The sequence below is a fragment of the Cnephaeus nilssonii genome (genome assembly GCF_951640355.1).
Source record: "Cnephaeus nilssonii genome assembly, chromosome: 20".
Classification (NCBI taxonomy): domain Eukaryota; kingdom Metazoa; phylum Chordata; class Mammalia; order Chiroptera; family Vespertilionidae; genus Cnephaeus; species Cnephaeus nilssonii.
In genome coordinates, this window is record NC_137091.1 from 1,802,503 (window position 1) to 1,823,831 (window position 21,329).

Genomic DNA, 21,329 nt, shown 5'->3' on the forward strand with positions numbered 1-21,329 from the left:
TGGTTCAGTGATTGAATGTCGACCTATGAACCAGGAGGTCACGGTTTGTTTCCTGGTCAGGGCACACGCCTGGGTTGTGGGCTCCATCCCCAGTGGGAGGTGTGCAGGGGAGGCCAGTCAATGATTCTCTCTCATCATTGATGTTATTATCTCTCCCTCACCCTTCCTCTTGAAATCAATAAAAAAATTATCCTATATAATAAAAGACCAATATGCAAATTAATCTAATGGTGGACCAACTGGTCGCTATGATGCGCACTGTCCACCAGGGGGCAGATGCTCAATGCAGGAGCTGCCCTCTGGTGGTCAGTGTGCTCCCACAGGAAGAGCACCGCTCAGCCAGAAGCCAGGCTCACGGCTAGCAAGCACAGCAGCCGTGGTGGGAGCCTCTCCTGCCTCTGCCGCAGCACTAAGGATGTCTGACTGCCGGCTTAGGCCTGGTCCCCATGGGGAGCCGGCCTAAGCCGTCAGTCTGACATCCCATGAGGGCTTCCAGACTGCAAGAGGGTGCAGGCTGGGCAGGGGAACCCTTTCCCCCCCAGTGCACTAATTTTGTGCACCGGGCCTGTAGTATATATATATATATATATATATTTAAAGGAAAGTGTATTGTCCTGTTGCTTTTGCTGCTCAAAGAGAGAAGTTTTAGAACACCCTGACACAGAGTTCCCCCGATGTATTTTTACACTTGCTAACTAATGTTAGAATTAGGGTGTATGGTGGTCAGTGCTGCAAACACTTAAAGTAGTCTGCCATTACAAAATTTAATTCCATAGGAAACCAGATCTCTTTAACTTGTATCATGGCACTAGCTAAGTGGAATAATTTTTTAGTTCAGCAGTAGCAATTATTTTTGCGTGCAACAATGTAAATTTTGTATCTTAAAACTTGTGTGTCGTGCTATGTGAGACACTGAGCACATTTTGTCCCACCAACCTGGAAATTAAATACCACAGTCTCCAGTGCAAACACAGTAGATCAGTGTATTACGGTTACTTTGGCTTGAAATATAAGAACTTTGTTTTTTTTGGCTGTCAAGCAAATGTGAAAACTATGTTCTTTATTTGTATCAGTTTGAAACTTTCAAGTTTGGACAAAGTGATTTTGGTATGGTTTTTCCATGAATTCCTTTTTTGAAGAACTTATTTCTTTTTAAAATAATGTAATGTTAAGTTTGATCATTTAACTCAGGTCACCTTGAAGAAAAAGTTATGTGAGTAAAGGAACGTTGACAACATTCTTTCTAAAATTAAACACAGTAAGGACAAAACAAGTATTCCCACATGACTCTGTATAGTTGGGCTCTAGGATTTTATTTGTTTATGTTTTGTTTTGTTTTCAGTTCTAGCAAACAAAGGAGAGAAATGAGACTTGTGAAAATTTAGCTAGGCAGTAGGAATTAGAAATAAATACTTTAACTTCCGGTTTTTCTGTCATTTCCAGAAGGAGGTAAATGAGTTGTAGGTACTCATCAACTCCCTATTGCAGAATAAACAGTGAATGAATTTTGGACTCTTCAAAGAAAAATGCTTTGTGTGGGAAATACTTAATAATCCATGTAAAAGAGCATTTTCCAACCAGTTGAAATGAAGTGCAAGTAGTGGGAGTTATTCTTGAAGAAGAGATCAGTTATAATAAAGTGATTTACTAGTAATTTTGGGTCCTGTGTTTCCTACTTTACAAATCGTATGGTGTTTGAATAGAATTCCCCGTGGGACATAGAAGCCTCAGCTAATACTTATTTAATGTCTACCCTTCTCTATAACTTACATCAGACAACATCTAGAAATATTTATGTGAGAGCATTCTTCCCTACTTAAATTCTTCCAATCCTCTATGGTTGGTTTATTCAATAAGTATTTATTACATACTTAATATATGCCAGACACTGCTAATAAGCACTGTGGATACAAAGAGCTGTCGGAACAGTCATAAATGATAAAATGAATGGGTAAGGGCTGTAGTAGAGGTGTAAATGGCTGTGATAGGGCTGGGAGTATAAACAGGGAGACCACTGGAATGCTATTGCAGTAGTCCCGTGGTCGGCAGAGTGTGGCTCTTCCACAAAATACCACGGCCTGGGCGAGTCTGTTTTGAAGAAGTGGCGTTAGAAGAAGTTTAAGTTTAAAAAATTTGGCTCTCCAAAGAAATTTCAATCGTTGTGCTGTTGATGTTTGGCTCTGTTGACTAAGGAGTTTGCCGACCACTGCAGTAGTCCATGTAAGAGTAGCCCTGAAAGGAATAGATTAGAAAGGAAAGGACTCTTCTCTTTAAAAAAGAAAAAGGATGAAAGGAGAGTGGATTAAAAAGAGGTCTTTAGGAAGTAGAAACAATAGAACTTATATAAGAAAGTGAGGAAAAGGGGAGTGTAAGTATATGTCTAATTCCTCTCGGTTTGATGTGATCCCTTCCTCACTCAGGTGTCATGATAGTTTATGTCACTGATTTGTTTATGTCTCCCCTACGAGTGCATACGGTACTTCCCTCACTTCTCCAGCCTGTGCAGAGCTTAGCGTAGTGCTTTGTACTAATGGCAGACCTTTCAGAGCATCTTTAAGCATGTGGTACTTTACATGAATTACCTGTTTATTCTCACAAAAGATTTACGTTGTGCAGTATTCTTTTAGTCCCCTTTGGTGAGTGCCGTTGTGGGGAGTAAACTAAGGCTCAGGAGGTAAGTGACTTGCCCAGGGTCATACCATGGGTAAGTGGCAGAACCAGGTTTCAGACCACAGCCTCTTGATTTTAGTCTTCTCTACTCTTTCTCATCACCTGCACTCCCTCTTGGTAAGAAGACTGCAAGAAAAGGTACTCGCTATATATTTATTTTAATTATATTAGGTTGTAGTGAAGTTAAGCTTATTTCTTGGCAGTATTTATTGACAGTGAAGTTTTGAATTCTGAAAAGACCTGCATATTTCTGGAGAAAGACTATTCTGAATAATATTCAAAATATTCAGGAGTAATGCCACTTGTTCGTGAGCATGTACTGTCCCTGTCTTTGACCTCCAAGCTTAGCAGGTGACCAAATTAATTAGCCAGAAGGCTATTGAAGGCAAAGAGGGAACAATAGTGACGGGCTTGGAAAGAGGACCTACAGAAGGAATGCAGGTTGAAGAAAGAAAGGGATAAAGCAGTCTTTTAAACTCACAAGTTCATTATAATTTGGTGTGGCCACCTGGCTTTGTTTTGGAATTAAGAGAATGTCAGGATTATAATATTAGCTTTAAAGAGCAGACTTTTGTAAGTATTCATTAGTTTTGACTGACTGTTTTTTAAAATATATTTTTATTGATATAAAGGAAGGGAGAGGGAGAGAGAGATAGAAACACCAATGATGATAGAGAATCATTGATCAGCTGCCTCCTGCACGCCCCCTACTGGGGATTGAGCCCGCAATGCGGGCATGTGCCCTTGACTGGAATTGAACCCGCGACCCTCCAGTTTGCAGGCTGACGCTCTAGCCATTGAGCCAGGCCAGCTAGGGCTGACAGTGTTTTCAGGAAACCAATCCATTGAGAGCTGTGCTTTTTGCCTTATTTTCATTAAGCAACTATGATTCCTGATTTTGTGTGTGTGTGTGTGTGTGTGTGTGTGTGTGTGTGTGTGTGTGTGAAAGATGGGTAACAGCACAGACTCAACTCTAACACAAGAAAGATATTGAGGAAAAAGAGAGTAAGAATTTCTTGGGAAGATCCTTATTTCTCTAGAGTCTAGAACATCAATTTTCAACCTTTTTCATCTCATGGCACACATAAACTAATTACTAAAATTCTGCAGCACACCAAAAATATATTTTTTGTTGATCTGACAAAAAAGTAGGTATAATTTTGATTCATTCATACTGGACAGCTATTGTGTTGGCTACTGTCATTTTTTTATTTGACAGTCTAAGGGAAAAGAGGTCAGTACCCCTGACTAAATAGTCAGGTATTGCATGTTTTAAAAATTCTTGTGGCACACCGGTTGAAAACCGCTGCTGTAGAGTTTCTGTTTCAAGTTCAAACCCTTGTGACAAGTATCCTAAAGGCTTTGTCCCTGAGTTTCAGGGATCTTGGTTAAAGTTAAATGAAGGGTAGTGGCTTCTCTTTTTAGAAACTCAGCAGGTCATGAAATAAATGATTTTCCTTTCTTAATTTTGAGTTATAAGAATAAATTATAAGAGTCTCTGAATTCTTATTTAGAAGAAAGCATGTAAGATTCCAGGTTTTATTTTGGCCTATTGGAAGATTTTTTTCAGTATTAATATGTATTATTAGTGGCCCGGTGTATGGATTTGTGCACATTGAAAGGAAATTAATTAGAAGAAATATTTTAATATTGCTATTCGCCCTTTCTCTATAATAGAAGTTTCAGAGATGAAAGAAAATTAGTAAAATGTATATGAAAATATATAAATTGCTTAATAAACAACAAAAACATGACATAAAAACATGATATAAAAACAACATTGATAAAAACAATGATAAATTGATTGAACTTATTCTAATTTCTCCTTGTATACCACATTAAGAGTAACAACACTTTTAGAGTACTTGACTAATTTCCCTTATGATGAAGTGTTTACAACTTTAACGTCACACGCTCTTCAAACTCGAGAGAAAGCAACATATAACTGACCATGTCTGAAAACGGGTTCAGGTAGGAATATTCCTACTCTGTCTAGAGTTTGTCCTTGTGATTTATTAATAGTCATCGCAAATGCTGGCATCACGGGAAACTGTCGTTGAATTAATTTAAATGGGAGGCCAGTGTCAGACGGGGACAAATCAATTCTTGGAATCAGAACAACCTCTCCTTCCGCAGATCCTGTTAATACTTCAGCTTCGATTATGTTAGGTCGCAATCTTTGGATAATAAATCTAGTACCATTACAAAGACTTCATTTACTATTAAGATTTCTCAGTAGCATGATGATTGCACCTACTTTCAATTTTAATTTATGACTCGGCATTCCCGAAGGAGTAATGCTATTAAGGAATTCGATGGGAAATTTTTCCTTTTCGGCATCATCCATTGAATCAATGGAATCATCTCTCATATAGGTGTGAAAATCTCCATCAAGTATATCCAAAATTTCTTCATTTAATTTATGAACGTGCTCAATTTTAGGACAAAGAATCACATGTTTAGATATATTTTTAATATTATCTATAGATATACTATTTCCAAAGGTAGCTTCAATAATCCGTTACAAATCATTTCATGGGGGATTTCAGTAATAACCATTCCGAGAGCTTTATATGTATCACGCATTCACGAGTCAATGTTTATTTTTAAATTGCCAGTGCGCATCATATGAACGGGACCTTGGGACAGATCTATATATATAAAAGTCACTTGCCTTTTATATATATAGATTTTCATTTTAAAAATGTATAATGAGAGTAGAGATGCCAGTGGCATTACCAGATTCTAATAATTATTTCCCAGGTTTAAATCATATGCAACCTGATAAAAGTAAGTCACTACTTTGAGACACTGTTTTCTCCACTTATAAGATTAAAGGAACTAGGGATGTTTGGCCCAGAAAAGTGATAAAATAGGAGGAACATGGGTGTTGTCTTCAAAGAGCTGAAGTATTGTCATGTTGAAAAAAGATTTGGCTACTTTTGTTTATTCCCTGGAGGATCGAACCAATGTGTAGGGAGACAAATTTGAGTTTAAGGAAGAACTATACTATCAGTCAGGTCTGCCCTTGGAGGGCTTGTGGTGGCCCATCTTGAAGTTTTTAAATATGAGTTGGCTGAAAATCTCAGATACCAGATGGAGAGTCAGATTAGGTGGGTGGTAAGGACCCATCCCACACTGAGTTATTTACCAGGAAATAAGGGTGAGGGGAAGAAACCAGACTGCCCATATAGGGTGAGAAAGGAGAGCAACAGCTAATAGAGGGTAAGGAGGGGAAATTGAGGGTCTAGTACGTCTCTCATCCATTGGAGTCATTCATAGTTGACGTTGTCTCTGCCAGGAATGTTTAAGAAAAGGCTGGCTCCTGTTTCACAAGAGGTCATTCTGCAGAACGGAGGAATGCTTGGCATGGTCACAGAGACTGCGTAATTCTGTTTCTATAGCCGGCTTCTGGGAGGCGAGATGGAGGATGCAAAATCAGAAGTGTCCAGGCTGTGGTTTCTAGGTGGGAGCAACAGCTTCTGTCAATTGATTTAGTTTTCTTTCTAGTAAATTTCCAAAAAAAAAAAATCTCTCATTGTTACACTAAACTGAACTTGAGTAACAGTGGGATTTAGGCTGAGACTATTCTCTTGTTCTGAATGTTTGGATTTATTTTCTCAGCTTTCTTTTCCATCTTTATTAAAGAAAAATGTTGCAAGAACATTCTCAGCACTGGAATTTGATGTAGGAAGAAAGCTGAAATTGACATGTCCTTTTCAGCCAGGAGCCCTGGTTTCTGGCGAGGGGTATGGTGAAGTGGGTATGAATTTTTGATGTCAGGCCTGGGTTTGAATCTCAGTTCTACCGTCCACCAGCTTTAGACAACTGACCTAACTCTCTGGGCCTCCATTTCTTCCTCGGTAAAGAGAGAGACTTCTCATAGGTCATTGTGAGTGTGAATGAGGTAACACACATAAGAAGTTTCCGCACGCGGTGGAGCTCAGTAATGGCTGCTTCATTTCCATGCGGCCAGGAGACCTGTTCTTTTGGCTCTCGGGCATCAGCTTGGAGTGGACGTTGAGTCGCTGTGCCGCAGTGCAGAACGTGTGCTTCCTCAGCGTGCGATTCTGTGAAGAGCACAGAACACTTCTTCAAGGGAAAGGCGCCAGCAAAGAAAAGCAGGACGTTTTGTTTAAAAGGAGTAACGCGCACTCCTGTGTCCTCACTCCCTCCCCTCCTTTGGGAGTTTCAGGTAGAGGTGTATAGATTGGGATTTGGGAGTCTTCTGCTTCCAGAAATGATCCAGTGGTTGGGGTCATCGCGGGGATGAGGAAACAGGGTTGAAGATAGAGACTTAAGTGGCACAGATACGGAAGTGAAGGAAGGACGGTCAGGGCAGATGGCGGAGGGGTTGAGTGGAATGCAGAACACATTGAATCTGAAGTTGGGACATCTGGGTTCTTCCTGTCTCACTTTCTCCATTCATGTTTTGTGTGCCTCCAGGCAGATCACTTTCCTGCTTTATAGACCAGACTTGATCTCTAAGGCTCCCTGAATAGCTGAGTATTTCCATTTTGAACCTACTTGAAAATAAGAACAGGTGAATCGAGGTAGTGTGATGTCCCTGAAACAGGAATTTCAAGAAAGAACAATATCAGATATTACAGAAATAAAGGACAATGCGAACTGGGAGAAAGGGTGGCCAGGAGGCCAATCGGTCTAGATCAGAGAGACAGAAATATTTGCAGTGTAAGATTTACTATGGAGTAGCATGTAATGAGAATTATTCCAGATCCTCTTGCTGACTTTGTAGGTAACTTAGGGTTGTTAAAACTACTTCATACATTAGGGAAAATGTAATCAAGTGTTTTCATCAATGACCTATAAATTAAACTATTTGAGGATTTCTTCAAGGTCAAAGGGAATTTTGAGGTAGTCCATTGCTGGGTGAGAAAGCTAAATCTCCTTGTTTCTCTGTAGAATTTTAATTGCAGTTCTCACTTGAAATGTTTTGTTTGTTTTTCATAGACTGATTGTTCCATTATGGATGGAGGAGATGATGGTAACCTTGTTATCAAAAAGCGGTTTGTGACTGAGGCAGAACTAGATGAACGGCGCAAAAGGAGGCAAGAAGAATGGGAGAAAGTTCGAAAACCTGAAGATCCAGAAGGTATATGAGCTTACAGTTGGCCATTCAACATCATGGTCTTAATCCTCACCACAAGCCCGCAAAGGAGGCACCAGTGTCTTCACTTTAGAGAAGAGGGACTGCGGCTCAGAGTGGTGAGGAGCCTGTGCTAGGCCTCCACAGTGGGAAGCAGAGCCAGGTTAATCGTGTCCTTGCCCTTTTCACTCTACCCCACTGTCTTCCAGGAGATTCTACTAGCCTGTTCTATCTAGACAGGTGGGTCTAGGATCCGAACAACTGAGACATTGACATTGACATTGACAGTTGGCTCTGAGTTCCAAAGGGAAGCTATGGACTTTGTACTATTTTTGTGTCATCTTTGCCCTCAGCTCATACAGGGACTTGCTTGATCTTTATATTCCTTTGTGATTCCAAAATAATATGATAGAGTTCTAAAGTATGTAATCCCCTTCCCCCTTCTTTCTCCCTTCCTGTTTCTTTCAGAATGTCCAGAGGAGGTGTATGACCCGCGGTCTCTATATGAAAGGCTACAGGAACAGAAAGACAGGAAGCAGCAGGAGTACGAGGAGCAGTTCAAATTCAGTAAGCTTCATAAAACACCGAGCCCAAGGGCCTCCGCAGGGGCTTTTTGATGCACGTCTACCCCATGCAACACTTTTCCTAACTAGCCATGGAGTTGTGATTATCTAGTCTCTAAATGCTTGTTTGCTGGGAAAGAGACAAACTTCTGCCTTCTAGACCACACTGAGCATTTTCTTTAGAGCTCAAGATACCCATTTTCATTCTATGCTAATATCTAGTAATGGGAGAAATGCCTTGATTTTATGCCATGCTATCTATTCCAAAGCCATGGTGTTTACAAAATTCTTCCTCTAATCCCCTGAAGGATCTGCCGTTTATTAAAAAAGAGGAAAAGGGAAAATCTTATCTGACTGTATTTTCCCTTAAGCCTGCTCTAAGTGTTTCTTTTTAAATTATTTCCTCAGAAAACATGGTAAGAGGCTTAGATGAAGATGAGACCAACTTCCTTGATGAGGTTTCTCGGCAGCAGGAATTAATAGAAAAGCAACGAAGAGAAGAAGAACTGAAAGAACTGAAGGAATACAGAATATCCTTTGTACTTTGAGAGAAAGTGGCAGTTTTCTCATCAACATCTACGATTTTGGTTTCTTTATAAATAGTTTGAAGGTCTTTATTTTTATTGATTTCAGAGAGGAAGGGAGAGGGAGAGAGGAACATCAATGAGAGAGAATCATTGATTGGCTGCCTCCTGCACACCCTCTACTGGGGATCAAGCCCACAACCTGGGCATGTGCCCTGACCAAGAATCAAACCTTGATCTCCTGGTTCATAGGTCAGTGCTCAACCATTGAGCCATGACGGCCCTACCAATGGTGATATTTTGATGACTGAATAATTAACTGGTACTGATTTACGGAGTTATGTTGCATGTAAGAATCTGTTGCAATCAGAAGTCCAGATCCTTTAGAATTAACTAAAGGCCTAAATCCTAATAATACACCCTTTTGAGATTAGGCTCTGAAACGGATGGGCTATGTAGTAAACCTCATCTAGGGGAAACACTGGCCTCTGAGTTTTAAAATAAAATGTTTAGCAACTTTCTTGTGTCCTTAGTAACCTTCCCTGGTCTGTCCCCATAGAGGAGTAGAGGCAGCAACAAAGATGACTGCTTTGGCTCAGTATTGCCTTTTTAACATCCACTTGAATGTCCTAATAGACATCCCAAATGTAACTTGATTAAATCAAAATCTTAATTCCATGCCTCACAACCCCATCCTCATCACCCCCCGCCCCCCAATCTCTTCTTTTTCTGGTCTTCCCAATCTCAGTAATGGTACTCCTATACCTCCAGGTGCCTGGGTCAAAAATTACCTCCAAAATGTCTCCAAATCTGTGTAGTTCTTGCTCTCTGTACTGCCATTGCAGTAGCCGTCGACTCTTCTCTGGACTGCTGTGGCCGTCCATTCAGCCTCAGCTGCTTCTCGTCCCCAACAGTCCTTTCTCAGGAACTTTTGAAAACATACGTGGGATCTTGTCGCTGTACTGTTTGAGCACTAGTGGCCTCCTGTTGCATTGAAACGTAAGTCTACGTTCTTTACCAGGCCCTACAGGGCTCGGCATTATTTAGGCCAGCTCACCTCCCCATTGCATCTGAGCTCACTCTCCTAGTGTTCGCTGTACTGCAGCCCTGGCCCTCCTTTGTTCCTCTCACCGCACTTTGTGCTTCCACCCCAAGGCCTTTGTAGTTGCTGTTTCCTTGGCCACGAATGCTCTGCCCTCAGATTTTACAAGGCTCATTTCATGGCCCTCGGATCTCCGTTCACATCTCCCCGACTTTCCCTAAGCAGCCCACCTAAAATTGCACCCCCTCCCATCACTGTCTATAATGTCATTTTTAATAGTACTTGTCACTACCTGAAAGTCTTGGTTTGTTTGCCTCTCACCTGCTGGGATGTAAAGAAAGCTTTAATAAGAACAAGGACTTGGCCACCACTGATTTCCCAGTGCCTGGCATGTAGCTGTTTCTCAGTATATATTTGGATAAAATACTGAATAACTCATAGGAGAGGTTAATAAGACCACCCTAGTTTTCCTATGAGAAACTTTTTTAAGGGAAGAGGGTTGATTTCTTTAAAAAATTTTTTTAATTGTGTTGCAAAGAGGGAGGGAAGGAGGGGAGAGAGAGAGAGAGAAAGAGAGAAAAACATCAATGATGAGAGAGAATCATTGATCGGCTGCCTCTTGCACACCGCACATGGGGGATCGGATCGAGCCTGCAAGCTGGGCATGTGCCCTGACAGAATCGAACCGTGACCTCCTGGTTCATAGGTCAGTGCTCAACCATTTGAGCCATGCTGGCCGGGCCTCCTATGAGAAATCTTATTTGAATATTTCAAAACTTATATGTTGAATAACTTCACTAGTGCGATTGAACAGGCTTCACTTCCGAGAGTGATATGACACTCTGTGCTGTGTGTGGAGATATTTTTTTTGCAGGCAGTGTACAGTGGGTTCTATTAAAGAATTATATGGGAGAAAGCGTGCCAAGGTTCCTAGGGATTTGGTTTAAATCAAGGTGATGGTGATTGAAATAAGGTGGCAGCATGGTGTCACAAAACCTGCTCTTAATTGGTAGCAAAAGACCTGGCTTCCCGTCCTAGTTCTCCGAGTGGCTTTCTGGTGTATTAAGATAGGAGTTGATGGAAAGTTACCCCTCCATCCCAGCTGTAGGATTGGCTGATTATTCGGAAGCTCCCCTCTGCTGACCCCAGAACAGTATGCATTACGGTTTGCAGAGATGGGCAGAAACGTGTATGGCATTGTTTCAGGCACCAGGCCTTTTCCTCTAAGGAAGTACGTTAATTCCACGTCATGAGCTTAATTTGGTAGGCTAGCAACTAAGACCGAGTGCCTCCCGAAGCAGCGTTCTGGAAAGCAGTGCTGGTTATGGGATGGAGGCCCTTCAGTTTCCAATTCAAAGGGAAGAATGAACGGCAGCAGCGAAGCCAAAGAAACTTTCCCGTCGGGTAACATCACGGCCACATTGACGAGGCCCCAGGGGTATTGGCTTTCGTCAGGAACTTGGAAAGTTCCGACTATTTAGAAAAATCGAAGAAAAGCAAGCCTTCCAACTCACTGATGTATGTGCACTGATCCCAAGGGTGGCTGTAGCCAGAGACATGTGGAGGTAGGAATGGAAGGACTCGACGTTTGTTTATGGAAGCTCTTGGCTCTTGGCTTTAACTGACCTTTATAACATGATACATTTTATAACGTGAGACTTGTGAATACAAATAAGCTGTGGTTTGTGCCACATAAACAGCACACCTTTAGTTTCCTTTAGCCATATTATGTGTTAAGAATTGTAATTTTTTAAAAATGCCTTTTAATGAGTTTCTTGAGAGTTTGGAAGTGTGTTTGTGTATTTAAAGCATTTTACAGGAGAGGGGCTTATGGGGAAAAATTGCTTATGCTTTGGATATGGATCAAAAATAATATTACCACCTTCCTCCCATCTTCCCATCTTCCCTGCCTCCCCCAAAAGAAAAGGAGGAACACTTTTCTTCACTTTAAAAGAATAAAAAATTAGTGTTGTTTTTTTTGTCTCTGTCCTGGTATTATAAATACATGAGTACTTTCATTGTGTTAATTTCAATTTGTTTTATTTTTCAACATTTAATATTAAGAATTTTCTTTGAGTTTCTATTCCTTAATGTTGGAGTTGCAGGGAAAAATCACAGCATGCTCATGAGTTTTGGCATTCTATACTAGAAAGATAAAACGTTTCTTTCACTTTTATTTTTTATATATAAATCTTTATTGTGAAAGAATTACATATTTCCCTCCCCGCCCCACCTCTCTCCCCTCCCAAGCCTTCACCACCCTATTGTCTGTGTCTATGGGTTATGCTTTGTTTTTTAAATACATTTTTATTGTTAACAGAAAGGAAGGGAGAGGGAGAGAGAGAGACATCAGTGATGAGAGAGAATCATGGATCCTGCCTCCTGCACGCCCCCCAGTGGGAATCGAGCCCGCAACCCGGGCCTGTGGACCCTTTAGTCCACAGGCCGACACTCCTCCACTGAGCCACACCGTCTAGGCTCATTTTTATTATTTTTTTTTTTACAAATTTAAACTGTTTATTAATGCACTTAAAAATTACAGTAACAGTCCTGTCCAGGTGGCTTGGTCGGTTGGAGTGTCCTCGCGTGCCTTGAAAGGTTTCGGGTTCAATTCCTAGTCAGGGCACATACCTGGGTTGTGGGTTCAATCCTTGGTCTGGGTGCATTCGGGAGGCACCCGATTGATGTCTCTCTCTCTCTCTCTCTCTCTCTCTCTCTCTCTCTCCATTTTTATTCTTATAAAGGATGAACATTTAGTATTAACATCCTGTCTGTTCCCATATGACCTTAAAAACATGAAACTGATGAAACTCACAGTAGTATTGAGCTATATGCATAATCCCCATTGAATAGTGCAAATATTTAAGGTAACTGGAGTTCATAAGAACAGAAATAATGCCTGGAAAGTGATCAGAATTAAACTTTTCTTATTTCTGGTACCCAGTGTTCTCCATTGTTTAAAGACAAACAGCTTAGACCATACACCCCCCTCCCCACCTCTTGGGGTTGATAATACTAGTATACACTTCTCAGATTCCTTGGGCACTAGATGTCACTATTGTTCCAAGAGGGCTCGACTGCCTCTTAAGTAAGGAGTGGCACCCTGTTGGAATACTCATCTATTGCATAATAGGTTGTGAGAGGATGAAAGGGAAGGTAGAGAGGAGGCAGGTAGAGAGAACAAAAGAAAGTGACAGACCTTGAAAGCCAGAGATTGACATCCAGCATGAAAGAAGTGATGCTACCAGGAACAGGTTATGCTTCAAAATGAACTTTCTGGTTCTTGTGTTGTATATGCACAGGGGTTTCTTGTTAAAATCACTTTGAGGGAGTATGTAAAACTGGTTCCTGGGCCTCTGGAGGTCCGCATTCAGGAGGCTTGTGACAGGAGAGGGGGTGGGGACTGATCGACACAAAGACTGTTTTTTAATGAACTTAAGTGGTTTTGATGTTGCCTTGCACCAGCAGAGTAGGAGGTAGTCTTCGTCGTGTCTAAGATTGATGCCATTAATAGTCATAGGACATTCTGCAAAATTGGAAAAGCAAACATTTTCAGGGAAGCCATATTTTTTTTTCTGTTGCATTTATATTCCTTAAGATTTTTGTTTTCCCCAGCGAGCATGATATCGATTGTCTTCTGTAGTAGCAGGTTTTCTGGCTGTACTCAGATTTTCATAGAGAATCAGAGGGGAAAAGTTCCCTTGCCTATATTATTTTATGCTTGATTTGCCATCTTCCTGTGTGTTCACCTTCATTTCTCTTGAAATGAGCTGGATTTGACTGGCAGAACCAAGGGGAGGGCTTCTTAAATCAGTGGGCTGAACATTACTTGGCAGAGCCAGAGGGCTAGTGGATCAGATTTGCATTCTTTTTCAGTTTATCATTGCTCTGGCACAGCTCTTTGGCTTAGTTTGACCCTTAACCTGTAACTCACAGTAATCTCAACAAGGTTGGACTTTCTCCAGAAAACAAGAAGGAAGTGGAGAAGAAAGTGGCCATGAAACCCATAGAAACCAAGAACAAGTTCTCCCAGGCAAAGCTGTTGGCGGGAGCTGTGAAGCATAAGAGGTCAGCCGACGCTTGCACAACTTAAATCTCCCTCTGACCGTGTCCTCTGAAATGCCTCTTGGAATGGTAGCCAGAGCTAAGTGTGAGTCTCTGTGACGTCCCCTCGGGAGCCTCCCCTGGCTCTCCCCTTCCCATTTGATATTGTCTGTAGCCTCTGACCCTGGTCTCTGTTCATTCAGCATAATAATGGCCACTCTGCCGTGGGCACCTGCTGTGAGCCTGGCCTTGTGCTAAGTGCTTTCTGCACATGAGCTCATTTCTGCCTCCTCATCAAGTGTATGTAGTACAAATGACTTACCAGGTGAGGAGACGGAGAATTTGAGAGGTTGAGAACCTTTATCCAAGGTCACAAAATAATAGGAGAGGCGGAGTTTAACAGTCGGGCATTTGTGTTTCTAGGCATACGAGGTAGCAAGGTCTACGAAAGGATTCGTTCAGGGCGTAAGGAGAGCAGGGACGAGGAAGCACCTGAGGCTGCCCGGCGGGTGTGTGTGCTGTTGGAGAGGTTAGGAAGGCTTTAGAAAGGAGGTGTTGGTTAGTGAGGATGACTAGGACTTGGTCAGGCCGACAGGAGAGGGGCGGGCAGCTGCTAGCTGCAAAGGCATTGTGGCTCTAAGAGCATGGCCCTGTGACAGGGCCACAGACCTGGCTGGGCTCTGCTTGGCTGCTGTGGGGGCGGCCGCCGCCTAGAGATTTAGGTGAGTTCTTTGTTACGTTCGCTCCTCCCTTTCCTAATCCTGAATGGCACCAAAGCGATTAAATCTGGTCATTTCAGTTTGACCACCATACCACGGGCAAAACGATAGAAAGTTTTTAAGTGCAGTCCATTAGGAAAATCAGTATGGTGTATTGTCAGCCAGCCACATGTATTGAAGGGAGTGTATTGATGCAGTCTTGTGGTTTGGCACACCGTTCATCTGCTGCAGATGTTCTAGAACATTGTTTACGTGTAAAAATGTCGTTATGAGATAGCAGCAAAGGGGAGGAGGATCAGCAGCCTGAAGAGGCCTAGTTGCTGAGCTATGAATTATTCCTTTCACGTTTTCACAGAAGCTCTCATGCTTGGCCCAGTGTCTTTCAGGATTTGGGCCCGAGTCCGTTTTCCTGGACTGCGCCAAGAAAGGGCTTTCTAAGTGGGCAGTCCGTTACCTCAGCAGTGTCTTGCAGCCAGCGAATGGGTCTTATAACTGTCTCCCTTATGGTCCTTAGCATACTCGGTGACATGCATGTAACCCCTTTTTGGTTTTGAAACTACATCATTTATTGTTATTTTGTGTAGCAAGGTGATAAATGAGTCTCCTGGGGCTGGAGTTCCTAATGTTTTCAGCCTGGGTTTACTAGAATCACTTGGTGTTTGTTAATGTGGCTTCTAGGCCTCACACAAATTCTGGTGCAATAAGTTTGGAGTGAGTCAGTCTGGGAGTCTATTTAAGTCTAGTTAACATCCATCACCGCACATAGTTACAATATTTTTTTTCTTGTGGTGAGAATTAAGATCTACTCTCTTAGCGACTTTCAGATCTGCAATACTAGTCTCTGTACAATATAGTATTACTAACTAGTCACCAGACCATACATTACATCCCCAAGACTTGTTTCCTTTATAACCGGAAGTTTATACCGTTTAAAGGTGGTCAAATCTACCAGTACTTTATGGTTAGATCATTTTATATTTTATTCACGAAATTCTTCCTACCCTGAGGTCCTAAGATAGTTTTTCTTCTAAAGTTTAGAGTTTCGTCTTTCACATGGTAGTCTTGAATCCATCTGTCATTGATTTTTTGAAGGGTATGAGGTAGGGATCCCATTTCAATTTTTTTCTTCAAACGAAAAGCCAATTTTTAGCAGCTTTTACTAAATATGTGTATCTCCTCCCCCCAGGAGTCTTTAATATCACCTCTGTCTTATAACAAGTTTCCATACATATATCGGTTTGTTTGAGGGGTCTTTTTTCCTTGTCCTTGGTTGGATCTGTTGGACCTGTACCATTTTGGGTAATTATTATTATTATTTTTTTAATTTTTATTTTATTTTATTTATTTTTTACAGAGAGGAAGGGAGAGAGATAGAGAGCTAGAAACATCAATGGGAGAGAAACACCAATCAGCTGCCTCCTGCACACCCCCCACTGGGGACGCGCCTGCAACCAAGGCACATGCCCTTGACCGGAATCGAACCCGGGACCCTTGAGTCCGCAGGCCGACACTCTATCCACTGAGCCAAACCAGTCTCGGCCATTTTGGGTAATTATTGTTGCTTTATAATAAATCTTGATATCTGGTCGGGCAAGTCATATCTATTCTTGGCCACTTTGTTCTTCCATGTAAATTTTAGATTTAATTTAAGTTTTTTAAAAATCTCTATTGAAATTTTTATTGAAATGTTATTTAAATTGAATGATAAATTTATAGAGAGAACAGATCTTTATGGATTTGAGTCTTCCTGTCTGTGGCATATATCTACATTTATTGATTTCCTTTAATGCCATTCTGTAAAGTCTTATAATTATTTTTCAAAAAAGTTATGCACAGCCCAGCCGGTGTGGCTCAGTGGTTGAGTGTCGGCCTATGAACCAGGAGGTCATGGTTTGATTCCCGCCCCGGGTTGCGGACTCAATCCCCAGTGCAGAGCATGCAGGAGGCATCCAGTCAATGATTCTCTCTCATCATTGATGCTTCTCCCCGACCCCCCCCCCCCACCCCCGTCCCTTCCTCTCTGAAATCAATAAAAATGTATATTTTAAAAAAAAGTTGTATACATTTTTTCTTAAATTTATTCCTAAGTATTTTATGTATATTTTTGCTGCTGGTGTGTAAAAAATGCAGTCAGTGGAATATTTCCATCCAGCCACCAGCTCTTATTAACTTTAATAACTTATCAGTGGATTCTTTTGAAATTTTTATGTAGAAAGTTACCATCTGTAAGTAATGACAGTTTTATTCTCTTCCTTGTATTTTTTAATTCCTTTTTCTTATCTTACCTCACTGGCTAGGACCACCAGTAAAACGTTAGAAACAAACTGCATGTTCTAGTTTTAAACATAATGTTTATAACTTTCTCTTCTAAGATTAGTATTGATCGTTTTTGTTTGTTTCAGATATCCTTTGGCAAGCAAGTTAAGGAAGTTCTGTTCCTAGTTTGATAAGAGGTTCTTTTGTAGCCATTAACTGTTAAATTTTGTCTTATTCTTTTTCTGCTTTTGAGTTGATCAAATAATTTTTTCTTTACTCTGTTACAGCGAAAAAGTAGATTTATAGATTTTTCTTACGTTGCATTCCTGTGAGAAACCCAGCTTGGCAGTGATATAGTGCTATTTTTCTTACCTCCACTGGCTTGTTTTGCTCGTATTTTGTATCAGTTGTTGAATCTATGTTCTTGAGGGAGACTGGTCTGTATCTCCCCCTCCCCCCCAGTTTTATCTGATTTTGACATGAAAATGAAAACTAGCTTCATAGAATGATTTAGGGAGTGTTCCCTCTTCTCTTCAGGAGTGTGTATAAGTTGGTAGTGTTCTAGTTTGTGAAAGCTTAGTAGCTAACTAAATAAAATCATTTTTGTTCCCCCTTTAAAATTTTTATGATTATAGGACTAAGTTTATATCTTTCTGAGTCAGTTTTATTTGGTTATATTTTCTGGGAATTCGCCCATTTTGTCTTGTTTCAAATACATTAATAAAGTTGTTAGTATTTTTTTTCTGATTGTCACTCTATCTGGAATTGTCTCATTTTGTTTTTGGTGTGTGTCATGTGTAGCTGATTGAAAATTTAGTCTGTTGATCTCTTTTTACCGGTAGGTTTGGATTTATTAGGATTTTTGATAGTTTTTAAAAAATTGTTTATTTGAGAGAGAAAAAGGGGGAGAGAGAGAAACATGGATTTGTTGTTCCACTTATTTATGCATTCTTTGGTTGATTCATTGGCATATCAGGATGATGCTCTAACCAACTGAGCTACCCAGCCAGGGCGATACAGTTTTTACTATCTTAATGTTATTTGTCTTTAAAGAATTGTTTTCTTGTATTCTTCTTGCTTTTAAAAAAAATTAAGATAAAAAATTACTTCATTAAGTTTTTCTTTCTTCCTACTAGTTTGGATTTAGGTATTCTATTTCTGTTCTTTTGATGGCTAACCTTGCAGTTGACCAGCATACTTAGGAAAACCTAAATAAAGTAAATAGCTATCTTACTTCCCTGCAAAATTATACACCAACCTTAGGACTTTGAGCTACAGTCACCTTCTTCCTTTCTTACATGCTTAGGACTTTAGTATGATCATGTTTGACACCACAAATTAGATGGGTTTTTTTTGTGTATGTTTTTTATACAGACAACATTGTGTTTAGATTTATATTTGTATTTGCCAGGTTTTTGGTGTTTTTTCCCCCACCATTCCTTCCTTCTGGAATTAAGTCCTTCCTTCTCGAATTATTTTCTTCCTCATTGAAGTACACTGTTCAGATGATCTTTTAATGAAGGCCTTTTGGGTGAGTTTCAGAATATCATTTCATGTCACTAAAGATGTTTCCTTTGGTCTTTAATAACTTAAACTAAATTTTTGTCACTTATGAACATGTCCAGATAGTCTTGAATTCCATCTATGGTTCTATCCAAGATGAACAACAAGGACAACAAAGGATCTGAAGTGTAGGAAATGGTTGTAGGTATAACACTTTATCCCTTGAATTGGTCAGGGTTTTAAGTTGTCTTTATAACCAATAACATAACCAGAGGGAGACTCTGAAATGAAGACTTTTTATTTGAGATTATTGCAGTTCCTGAGGCTGCCTCAGAGCCATATAAATGGTTATTGGAGCTCCTGGTCCCAAAGCTTTGATCCCCAAGATTGGACTTCGCTCACATCACCATGTTTTCTGTTACAGCTCAGAGAGTGGCAACAGTGTGAAAAGGCTGAAATCGGACCCTGACCCAGATGATAAGAATCAAGGTGGGTGGCAGCTTCCACTTGGTTCTTGACTCATAATACACATAGTGAAGGGCTGGAATGCACTGCACTCATGAATGACTGCATTTATCTCGAAGCAGGCCTACCTAAACTTAATTTACCGAGTTTTTTTACCAGACAGGATTTATACCCAAGAGTATGCCAGCTGCCCTGCAAAGCACTGTGTTAGAAACCCGTGGAACTGCTAAGTGGCCATTGTGCTCCCTAGGAGTGCGTACAACGCCCTGGTCCTGTCACCTCTTCTCACAAAGGATTTGTCTCCGTTTTCCCCAAATGTCAAGTTTCTTGATTTCACCTGGCTTGCTACCAGTGAGAGGTAGAATGCCTGGCTCCTGCTGGTGGTTGGATTGGATTGAGCCTAGTTTTAATAGTTTCCAGGACTACGCTTTCTTTGGTGGTTACGTTTATGTGGTCAAATCTGACACTGCATTAAGTGGCACAGTTGTAAATGAAGGTGAGAGTATCCTGGGTGCTGGATCAAGGATGGGAAATTCAGGAGTGTTTTCAGTTCTACCCCTGACTCCCTGTGGGCTTGAGAGTCTGAGCTAAACTCAGTGGGTCATCCATAAAACGGGCCTAATTCATTTTCTCTCTCAAAAAAATAATGGATATTCTAAAATAGGAATCTACTGAGCACCAGTAATGGCCAACTGTTGCTGATACCTTTTGCTGTACAGTCTACTTTTTAAAAAATATATTTTTTTATTGATTTCAGAGAGGAAGGGAGAGAGGGGGAAAGAGAGAGAGAAGCATCAATGATGAGAGAAAATCATCAATCGGGTGCCTCTTGCATGCCCCACATTGGGGATGGAGCCTGCAACCCAGGCATGTGCTTTGACTGGGAATCTAACTGTGACCTCCTGGTTCATGAGTTGATGCTCAGTAACTGAGCCATACCGGCCAGCCTCTTCATTCCTTTTTAAGGCTGTCTAGTATTCCATCATATGGTTTTATATATTTACCCCATTTTTTATTGATGGACATTTAGATAGCTTCCATTTTTTCACTTTTATGATGTTGTATTAATCCTATACATGCATCGTTTTTCATATTCACAAGTATCAGGTTAATTACATGGAGTTATTAGGTCAGAAAGAATATACTGTGGTTGCTTAAATAGCATAAGTGTATACTGTGTATACTTCATGGGAATCTTAAACATATTCAGCCAGGTAATTCACAGCTCTGCATCTGGTGCTTAGTCTCTGGTAGGAAGTGTTTGCATGGATCAGTGGAAAGGAAAACGTGTGTGGGGTCTTTACAGCGAGGCAGACACGTGTTCAGAGCCATCTTTTTTGGCATTCTAAGGGCTTTCTTCCTCCCCATTCCGTTCTTACAGCAGAAGCCGGGCAGGAACTACCGTCTTTTGCTAGAAGCTAAGGCCACACAGGAAGAATGTCTGCTGTGTCTTGCTTCAGGGTCTTGTCCTCAGCAGTAGGAGGATTTGCCTCCCTGGTCCCCCAGAAGGTAGCTCTTTGCCCCCCGGGTGAGTCAGGCTTCCTCCACTGGAGCTTCTGGGCTTCAGCTCTGTGCAGAAGGCACTGGTTGACCCCATCTACTCTCAAGTCACGCAGCTGTCTGAATCCCAAGCACATTCTCTGTTAGTAATTTTCAGTGTTAATTTGCTGTGACAATGTGGTCCTGCAAATGCAGAAGTTGGCAGGAAACTTCACCAAATGGGTGAGATCAGAGGGCACCGTTTTGTTCTCTTTGGACAGTTAACTGCTTTTGGAATGAAATTTGTCAGAGTCGTGGTCTCTTTTCTTTCTTGAAACCTCCTAGATAATTGGGAGATTTGGTCTTTTGGCTTAAACTCTGCTGACGCCACAGAGTTCTGGATCTTTGGTTGCCTTTCTGTGGCTGCCTTCCACTCTTCCCTTCGGCCAGCTCTGGTCCTCACAGGTACTCTGGACTTGGTCCTTCTTTTCTATCTAAGAAAGTCACCCTGAAATACTTATAAAATGTCACATCTTACTGAACAGTTATTTTTCTAAGTAACTGACTCATGTCCTATATATTTTTCTAATAGAATATTGAAAGTATCATTGTATATGTAACTTAACACAGTCAATGCTCAAATAGTGAATCGTGTACAGTATAATGTCATGTCCACCCCGCAAAATTTTTACCACCCCCCAAAAAAGATTTTTGCCATTTGCAGTGAAACTCTTCTGTGTCTTGAACACATTTTCCTGCATTCTCACACATTGTGGACACTGGCCCGCTCTGTGCCAGGCCTTGTGCTGTATGCCCAGGGGATCGCATGGTGAAGAAAGAACCCTTGTCCTCTAGAGACTCATGGTTAGAGGAGAATATAGACAAGCAACCCCTCTTGTCTCTAGGACTGTCCAGTCGTCCCCAGCCCTCCTGGCTATAATACTGGGATGCCCTGTG

At 41.1% G+C, this 21,329-nt stretch overlaps 1 protein-coding gene across 6 annotated transcripts in view; it reads left to right on the forward strand.

Moving 5' to 3' along the window:
- PSME3IP1 (proteasome activator subunit 3 interacting protein 1) overlaps positions 1-21,329 on the forward strand; it is a 32,196-nt gene that overhangs the window by 4,880 nt on the left and 5,987 nt on the right. For 4 of the 6 annotated variants that reach the window (XR_013815198.1, XM_079800029.1, XM_079800028.1 and 1 more), the window contains exons 2-6: positions 7,642-7,783; positions 8,246-8,344; positions 8,749-8,870; positions 13,841-13,974; positions 18,853-18,917. Coding sequence is in view for 5 of the 6 variants with exons in the window: in XM_079800027.1 (XP_079656153.1) it covers positions 7,642-7,783; positions 8,246-8,344; positions 8,749-8,870; positions 13,841-13,974; positions 18,853-18,917 (562 nt within the window). In the remaining variant the exon portion in view is untranslated. Of the gene's footprint in view, positions 1-5,911; positions 6,137-7,641; positions 7,784-8,245; positions 8,345-8,748; positions 8,871-13,840; positions 13,975-18,852; positions 18,922-21,329 lie in introns of those variants that run through there. The other 2 variants (XM_079800030.1, XM_079800031.1) reach the window with 2 other exon arrangements.